The sequence below is a fragment of the Falco naumanni genome, chromosome 4 (assembly GCF_017639655.2).
Source record: "Falco naumanni isolate bFalNau1 chromosome 4, bFalNau1.pat, whole genome shotgun sequence".
NCBI lineage: Eukaryota > Metazoa > Chordata > Aves > Falconiformes > Falconidae > Falco > Falco naumanni.
In genome coordinates this window covers 57,613-67,233 of record NC_054057.1, presented here as the reverse complement: position 1 = coordinate 67,233, position 9,621 = coordinate 57,613, and the positions used below count along the sequence as shown (strand labels likewise).

The 9,621-nt window shown below is 40.0% G+C and overlaps 1 protein-coding gene across 1 annotated transcript in view; it reads left to right on the top strand.

Moving 5' to 3' along the window:
• The window catches only part of LOC121087911 (aprataxin and PNK-like factor), a 9,274-nt gene extending 258 nt beyond the window's left edge, over positions 1-9,016 (top strand). The window contains exons 2-5 of the mRNA XM_040593438.1: positions 205-332; positions 2,823-2,869; positions 4,168-4,205; positions 8,932-9,016. Coding sequence (XP_040449372.1) covers positions 205-332; positions 2,823-2,869; positions 4,168-4,205; positions 8,932-8,985 — 267 coding nt within the window. The 3' untranslated portion in view covers positions 8,986-9,016. The remainder of the gene's footprint in view (positions 1-204; positions 333-2,822; positions 2,870-4,167; positions 4,206-8,931) is intronic.
• The last annotated feature ends 605 nt before the right edge of the window (positions 9,017-9,621 follow it).

Here is a 9,621-nt window from a genome sequence, read left to right as displayed (position 1 = left end):
TTAACCTCTTGCGGCCTCTGCTGAAACAAAAGGTTTTCTTCATTATCCTGAAAGCAGGTCTTACATTCTGCATCAAGTTAAACATTAAAAGCTTCTCTTTCTGTAACCGCTGAAAATGTCACTGATTCAGTAACACCTTTCTTACCTCCACTTCTCCTGTTTAAATGGAATAGTCAGTTCTTGATCTATATTTGTCTTTTGCAGGAAGAATCCCATTCACTTTCAGCAGTTTTAGTCCACCCTAATGACGATGACAATCATGAAACAGAGATCGTAACTCAGGATAACAATGATAACCGGCCTGAATGTCCGTATGGAACGGCTTGTTATAGGTAAGAAGCACTGTGCAAAATGGCTTTTCTTGTTTTACAGGTTAAGAATGTTCTCCCCTGGAGTTGCAAATTGACAGTAGGATAGTGATGTTAAATCTTGACTGTGGCTTTCCAAATTTACTGGCGCCAGACTGCTACCTTTTATGCCACCAAGGTCTGTGAAGTATTTGTGATTTTCAGCTGGTGAACATGAAGCCTTGACTTTTGGAACCTGTTCAGTGGCCTGGAGATCAAAACTTCTCATTTTTCAACCTGTAGTAAACTGTTCTTGTATAGGAACAATAATTTTATTGTTACATGTTCTTCTTGATATGTAACTTTTAGTTCAGATTTTGACAAAATATTTGTTAAGATTTTGTACAAAACCTCTATTTTAGTTAGTATTTGATTTGTTAGAAAGCATAATTTAGGTACCAGCAAGAAAATCCAGTTTATGGCTGACTGCTGTTTCTTTTAGCAGCTGTTGATTTTCTTCACAAGATCCTTTTGTTCCATTTGTTTCTCAATATGTAGGTTTTACACTTGTATTTAGCAGAGTGTAATGACTGCTTTGTAATTGATGCAATGGACAAAAGGATGTATTTTGAGACAACAGCCCTTCTGTGGGGGCATCTTGAAACTAACAGCTTGCTGTGTTAAAGGATTGTGCTTGAGCAGAAACATTTTCTCTCTCTCTCCCTGGAAGCGTGATGATCCTAAAGAGCGTGTTCTTTATAAAGTGTAACAAAATGGGAGTAACTTTTAAGGAAAAGCCATCTTATGTTCAACTAATGCAGAAGAAGTGTTTCTTTTCTCAAAAACCATCTGTGAGATGAATTTCTCATCTCAGGACGAGAAATCTAGGTTTATACCGCTCCTGAAATTGCCAACATACTTTTCAGGAGTACAATGGACACTGTCCAAAACTAAAACTGTCTCTCCTTGCAGATAAGTCAACTCCTGTGCTGTATTAGTTGATCATTTCTTAAACAGTGTTTCATTCTTTTTGGGGTGGAAGAAAGGAGGCACCCACAAAGCAATGATAATTCTTTCCACAAAGCAGCAGGTGCCATTTGAAGGATTTTGATGTTATTTTTGTTGTCTTTATCTGCTGGCTACTACTGGAATACATAATTGAGTTATCTAAATGCTGTGCCTTGAGTTGGGATCAAATGCTCTGATGCTACCAACACTTGCAAAACACTGGATTAAGCAACTGTTCTGTTTCAGTACGGTATTTAATAGAAAGCTGTACTTGCATGTTTTTATTCAGATAACTATCCCTTCTAATGCACATGAAATGCACTTTGGGATAGCAGTAGCTATAAAACTGTAAATCAACTTCAAGTATGTGAATGTGTAACAAGTTATTTGATGTAAAAATAAGATTTTCTTACTGAAGAGTATTCTATTTTTGAAGAATAAGAAAACATAAACAACTAGTTTTACAAGGCAGTCTTCACAGCAAGGGTATTTTGTAGAATATCAAAAAAATTCTGCAGTTATAGAAATTAATCTTGTGTTTCAAGCAACGTCAAATGGTATGCCATTCTTAAATAGTGGGCTTTAATTGTTGATTCTTTTTCAGAAGGAGAAATTAGGACAACTGAACCAGTTTTCTTCCAAGTTAGAATTTTTTTTAATTTTAATTTTCTGCACAGAAGTAAATTGAGCTGAAACAATTTTAACGTGCCAGCTCTAATACACTAACACAACAGATCAGCACGGTGTAAGTGGGACCAAGTTAAAACATTAGAACAGCATTGGATAACTGCTTTGGGGGGTGGGATAAATCAGTGTGTTCATGACCTGGATCGCAGCCTGAATGAGGGGAGCATTTATTGCAGATCAAAGAGTAAGTTGACTTTAAATTTTTAATTTTCATTGCATTGATGCTGTTTTTTAATAGAAGACATACACACTTGTATATTGAACTTCCCAGATTGCAGCAGCATATTGCAGAAATGAGTAAACTCTCTTAACAGTCCTTCTTTGGCCTTTCCCTGTGATACTTTGAGACAGGCAATTCTTTTCAATTTCTTTAATTTTCCCAAACTATTTGATTTTTAGCCTTATGTTGCAGAATATGGAAGTTACGGCTGGGTATCTCAGACTTGTGATGCACTGTGTGTGCATTGCACTTTATGCACCAGAGGTTATGTTCTGGTTTTGGTTTTAGTGAGAGTAAATAATTGGATCAGTTCTTATTATGCTGAACAAATGCATCTCATCTTACAAGTTTGGAAACTATCTCATCTCTTGGTTTTGATCAGCTGTCTTTTTTATTTTTTTTTAAAAGGCTGAAACAAAAGGAACTCTTATGGAACCCTTTTTTTCTTCCACCCTACATTACGTAAGCTGAGACACTGCAGTAAGGCACTGGTCACAGAATTTTATTTTGAAAAGAAGTGAAAATTATTCACAAAATACAAAGGAGTTCTGCGAACTTGTTAGGTTCTTGTTAGGTGTGGAACAAGGTGGCAAATCAAGCTTTTACTGTTTTCTTTGCAGGAAGAATCCACAGCATAAACTAGAATACAAGCACAGTGCACCTCCAGGTAAGCCAAGTTGTTCAGTATAGCTCAAAGTGGCGGGGGGGGGGGGAAACCCCCAAACCCAGTAATGGATGCCAACACCTTGGAATAAAATGCTTTAAGTGAGAAAGTAACATTGCATTTGCAGCTTGCTCTGTATTGCCCCGCACCCTTGCTCTTCTTGAGCATGCGGTGTTGCCGTTGTCTGTGATAAGGAAGGCAGGGCTGCTTGGCCGCTGCACACTTACATTCACTTTTTCAAATGTTTTTCAACTGAAACAAGATGGTCTGGGTCAGACACCGCTGACATAGTTTGTATGCTTTATATCTTAGGATTTGACAAAAATGCCAGGTGGCAAGTGGCTGTTTTCATGAGTTTAACAGGTTTTATTGAAAACTAAGCATGGTATAGCATGGTCTTACCAGATCTCTCTATTCTGCTTCCTCCATTTGGAGCTGGAGTATTACAGTGAAAACAGGGAATATACTGAAGTATTTCTCAACATTTCAAATGGATACTGCAGTAAATTTTTTTCTGTAGCTTTTTTTCCCATCCCCACAGCAAAATGTGTGTATCCCTATAGCATGTATGTTCTGTTGAGGCTTGGAGGGAATATAATTAAAACTGAATCTGAGATTCTATTCTAAAAGTCTTTTTGTATTCCAGTAACTAGACTTGTTGAAAAACACAGGGGAATATACTGTTTATATTTTGTCTGTTCTTAGAGAATTCAGAGATGTACTTTGCATTCTTTTTGTGCTTTTTCTTAATTATTGGACTTGAAGGGTTTTTTTTTTTTTCCAATTTAATTCCCAATGCAAAAAGGCAGTACTTTAGAGCAGAACAGTTAGGGAAATGTAATGATAATGCATTTTACTTCAAAAAATCAGGATTATGACATTACCCCTGCCCATGGCAGGAGGGGTGGAACTAGATGACCTCTAAGGTCCCTTCCAACCCAAACCATTCTATGGTTATTAAGGAGAAATTGCATTTATGGAAACAATGGCGTAAAATATTTAAATGCTTTGAAATACTGCAATTGTCTGCTGTAAAAACCCCAACCAGTACTGATGATGTTTGTCTACAGACGGCATGGTTCATAATTGTAAGAACAGTTCATCTGGGTAATCTTTCAAGAATCATTTAATACAAAAAAAAAGGTTTTTGGGGGCAGCAGAGTAGTTTTTATACTTGTAAATACAGCACAACCATTGCAGCATTTATTTTAATAAGTCAGTCTTCTGTTGTAGCAACCTCTCCGAATAACCCTTATTGCTAGGTTGTACTCTGTCCTGGCTAATAACATTTCTTTCTTTAGTACCTGAAAGAAGAACACGACAAAAACTTCAAAAAATGGTATGTTCTGATGTTATGAATGGGCCCATCAGCATGGGATGCAACTGATCTGCTTTGGGTTTTGGGGCATTTAGTGGTGCTGGAGATGCTTGATAATACTTACCTGAGAAGAAGGTAGTCGTTATTTTAGTAAAACTCTGCTTCCTTTTTTGCAAGTAATAGTGCTGGAATTGAATTCCTGTGTGCTGAGCACACCTGTCCTTCCCTGGAAGCAGGCAGCGAAACAAACAAATGTTTTGAGAGACATGTGTGACCAAGTCAATTCTTCCTTCCTTGAACAGGGTTCATAATAGGATGAAAGGAGCCAATAGTTCATCCACAGCTAGTTAAGGTTACCCCATGAAGACTGATTGCTCTTGAAACACTGAGATACTCCTTCTGCATTGCACTGACCTCTAAATAAATGTCAAAAGATATCTGTGGATGTGGTGATGAGCTTTTCTTATATTTACTCTGAGGTATTGATGTTACAGGCTTGTTAGGACTGAAGTGTCGAAGAAGGGTAATGCCTTTCAGCTGGGGCAGTGTTCCCTGTGAACTACGTACGTATCCTTCGAACTTTAGTTCCTAGACATCAGTGAGGATTATGTAGTATCACAGGCAAGCTGTAGTCTCTCTTGATAATGTAACCTGTAATACTGTGTATGAGTATCTCCTCCATTTACCAGTAGTACACCTAGCTTGCTTTGCGGCTGCCAATAATATTAACTTACATGTGGCAGGTGCATGGACTCCAGTTTTAAATTTCCTTTAGCTCTGTTTCAAGGCATCTCTTGTATCTCAGTTTGGCTTCCAAATGTGAAGCTTCCTGTTATTTCTGAAATAATTTAAAAGTGAGCGTTGAAGAGCAGTCTGAAAGCCTGATGATATGCCATCTTTACTTTCACTGGCCTGAACAAGGCATGAGGATGTGGAACTGCTGCATCTCGAGTGGAGGTGGGAACTGACTTGTCTTCTTTGAGATCACCAAGGTGTGGCTGGGCATTTCCTACAGAAATCTTCAAAACAGAGATCTGCCTTCTAGAGAAAGTAAAGTGCAAATAGCTGTAGTTTTCTAGACAAAGTGTTTTGGCCTCCATTCTGTTCTGCGACCTACTTTCCACTCGGGAATGTCTTTCCCATCCCATTTCCTTATCGTGTGTGTGTGTACTTCTGCTGTCACTGAATGCTTGATATGGGTGTATCTGTGCACTAGCATATTTTGAGGCATATTTGTTAGCTGTACGCTTTGCCACATCCCATGATGCAAGTATGAGCCCCATCTTGATCACTGCTCCCTTGCAGAAATGTGCATTAAAGAGTGGCAAGAATTGTAAGCAGCGTTGTAAGTGCAGCGAGCGGTTAAGATTTTAATAATGAAGCAAGCTGGACTGTGTGCATATCTGAAGTTTAAAGCTAATCTTGAAGGTTTAAAATTGTAGCTGTGTCTTTCATAAGAGGACCTTCCTTACCAGAATGGTAGATCCTGTGTGTGCAGCTCATGGCAGGTGGTCAGCCAGGCATGGCTATGGATGGAAAAGTGCTTCTCTTGTAAATGTGTAAATCTTTGACATGGAAGTGAAATTCAATCTGTTAAATTCAACTCCTCATCCTAAGAACGAACCAGGGAAAAAATGATATTCCATGCACAGTGGGAAGAAGGGAATTCATTAATTAAAGTTCTGTTCATATTTAATGATTGTTTAAATTTCTTTTTTCCCCTCAATATCTTGTTGACTGGCTTGCTTAGTTCTCTTGAGGGCAAAGCTTGTAAAAGGTTGCACTCAGCAAGCTCACGTCTGAGGCGGTCGTACCGAGCCATGCGAGATCACACAGGCAAGGTTCCATTAGCCTTTATTTCGTGCTGTTTGGCTCAACTGCACTGTTAAGCACAGCAGGATTAATTTCTGTTCAAGTGCACTGAAACTCCACCAGCCAAGAAAAGAAGGGTGCTATCTACATGACATTTGCCATGTTTAGTTTTTAACATCGATAGTCTAATTGCTGCGAGATGGATTACAAATTGCCAATGGAGAATGTGGTCTATGTTCTGAGAAACAGTCTAAGGCTAATTACCGGGGAAATAGCTGTAAGGGAGGAAGGAAGATAAAAAAAAAAAAAAAGAAAGGCTGGAGTGTGTGTTGTCATTAAATTGTCACTAGTGAATGACTTCACTGCCGTGTTGCTACTTGGATGAATGACCTGCTGTGGCTATGGAGTCTGCAGAGTTCTCCTGCACACTTCTGTGTATGTTTTCTAGCAAGCCGATCGGCTCACTTCCAAACATAACCCTTTGTAAAGGGGTGGTCAGCAAGCTTTTTCTCCCCATGTGAAGGAGATAATTTCAGGGAATGTCTCAAGGTCATATTTATAAATATGGTACTAGGGGAAAGGGAGAATTGTGCTTAATGAGCAGCTTCAGGGGCTGTGGAGCTGAGTTAAACTATAGCAGAAAGAGGAGTGGGAAGACATGGAAGTGCATCATTCACTGCTGAAATCTAAAAACACTGGTGGATGAAAACCAACATCGTATGCTCCACATACATTTGTAGGAAAAATATGGAAGTAATCAGTATTTTTCCAGAATTCCTGTTTCTGTTGTAAAATACCACCTGCAGTGCTGTGAAAATGAAGAGCAGTTTTTCTTTGTTAATCCGGTCTTGGGCTTATTATTCTCACAGGCTTAGGCTGAGAAGAGAGATTTTGTTCTTAATGTATTTAGCATCTTTGTTTCGACTTCTCCCTCCAGACATAATTCCTTCTGCACGACTATAGTCTGTGATTCTTAGAAAAAATTCTGCTGTTATGGGTAAACATGGGCATAATTACTTTCCTCTAAAGTCTGGTAAACAGTAAACTAGCAAGCATCATATGGGGTGGGATTACAGCCGAAATTGACAGCTGACATTTTCAGGATTTTCTGCTAGGTGCTATATAGGTTGCTAGCCATAGGATATTTCTCAGTTGTAGTATTGGCTGTGTCACACATGGCTGACTTTATTCTAGGAAGTCATTGGGTGCCTCTGTAGCACAGTTCACCCATAAAATTGTGTACCTTTGAGGGAATTGACTGCTGCTGTAAGTGCTTTTGAAAACCTTGCTATAGAGTATAAAATGTTAATCAGACCATAAGATAATTCTGGAATAGTAACATTCCCACTAGCAGAAAAATGTAACTGACAGAGGATGTGATCTGACTACACCCAGGTGCTGGTCTTCTTGCTTGTTCACCACACGCACAGCTTGAGTGTCTGGAGCTCTGACCTGAGGTTTCAAGAAGCTGCTAAGAAATACCTGAGGTTAATATAAACATGGATGATTTGGACTGGGTTGTGTAGCTGAGAAGACACATTTCTAGTTTCATATAAAAGATGATAAGAACTGCTCAACAGATAAATCATTATGAGATCATTGACAGGTTATCTCCAAATGAGGTAAGAATGCAGAAACTGGAGGCTGGGAAGAAAAGGAACAAATACAGCTTTACTCAGGGGTGTGACTTAAGGGCAGCATACCATGACTGGAATATTAACAGACTGTGGCTAGTTAGGAATTGTGGGCCTGTAAGAAAAAGGGAGGTAGCGTAGGCTGGTAGAGCAATGGTCGTGCACATCTGCCAAAGTCCCAAAGCAGTGGAAATAAACTTGTTAAAGGTTCACAGCTACCGATAAGTAAAAGGAGAAGGCAATGCTGCTATGGCAGCAGCTTTGCATCGATGCTACCAAGTCAGGTAGATAAGGCTTCTTCAAAAATCAGGCTTGCCCTGTCTCTGGGAACTGGTTTATATATGTCAACATATTTGAGCAATTAAAAGACTACTGCAAGACAAGCTGCCTAAAAAAGTTTAGGAACATGCAGCGAGCAGCATCCATTTCTTGTGAATAGAGGTTTCCAAGTTTTGATTCCTGCCAACGTAGAGTATTGTGACATACTGGGAAGAGAGAAGGCAATTTAATCACAAAGTGTGAGCTGTGCAGAAGATGGATAGGCAGCAGATTGGACAGCAGCGCGATAGAATAGACTGAACTGGGAAAGGGGTAGGCTGCATCCAGCTCGGGAAAGAAGTGTTCAGCGTTTGTCCTTAACGTGTGTTCAGAAAGGAAGCACAGACTACACAGCACAGATCGAAGTTGAGAACGTAGGAGGCGAGTGATCTAGCAGATTGTCTTTGCTGACCTGAAGCTCAGGAAAGAAGTGAATGGGAATTCAAAGCCATGTCAGATTCCAAAGAGCAAGAGTATAAAGTAGCCCTAAGTAAATATGGATGGGTGAAGGCAGAAAATTTAGAGTCAGAATAGCTGTCTAGCAAGAGCTAGGGGCTAAATGGCAAGAAAGATGCCTTGTTTAGGTATAGAAGTAGCAGGAAGATGACCAGGAAAATTGTGTATGCCACTCCTTCAGGAAAGGAGAGTTGTCAGAAGATGTTATCGGATACCGTTTTCTTCTGATATCAGAAGATGTTATCAGAAGAGGCCTGGCAACTGTTTTCCAAGTGCTGGAAGAAAAGCCACTAAGGAGAACTTTCTTAAGTGATCAGACTGGTAAGCCCTGCAGTAGTGGTCAGAGAGGGATGGTACAGCTTTACATGAGAGTCTTGAAAATCAAACACAAAATTGTCAGCATTGGATAGAGTGCTTTAGTTGAGCCTTTCTCCTGCTGAGGAGAGAGGCTAACTAGATGGCCCCTGCAAGGTCTCTTTAGTTCTGTATTTATTATTCATGAATATATGGCATTTTTGTCCCTACAGGAGAAAGGGCTGTGGAGAAGGATGCGGCGAATGAAGAGACGGGACGCAGCTTGATGCAAGCAAATGTCAATTTATTGTACAGAAGCACGAGGTTTTATACACTTTCAGAAGCTGCGCGTTTTAAACAGATTGGTTCTTGAAGCTAAGCCTTGCATACTAGGCAATCCCTGATTGGTGGTTAACTACCAGCAATTAACAGCAAGGTGTTACCTTTCCTTGGCGCCATCCTTGGCGCCATCCGTCTCCCACTCCCCTGTGCTCTGCAAACATGCCTCATCATGTTAATTGTTGTCCAGACAAGCTCGAGCACATTCCCCTCAGCTAACTGATTGCCACGCATGGTCCTAGTTTCCAGCCCGCTCCTGCAGAAAGATGAACCACATGAGTATGACCTTAATGGCGGCTTTAGAGATGGTGAGGAAGAGGTGTGCGAACCTACCGATGAAGACTCTGACTGGGAACCAAGTTCAGAAGACAAGGATAACAAAGATGTTGAAATGCTTTTGCAAGAAGCGTCTAGATTTGTTAGAACCAAAAAGTAGCCATAGGGGGACAGCATTACGAATGCCCAAGCTGGTTATGTTAAAACATGAATGTGTAAGGAGGGGAATTGCTTTGAAAGCTATTTTTTCCTCAGTGATGTAGGCACTGCAGGAGGATTTTAGTCAGCGAGGGGATTCAGCAGTGTCT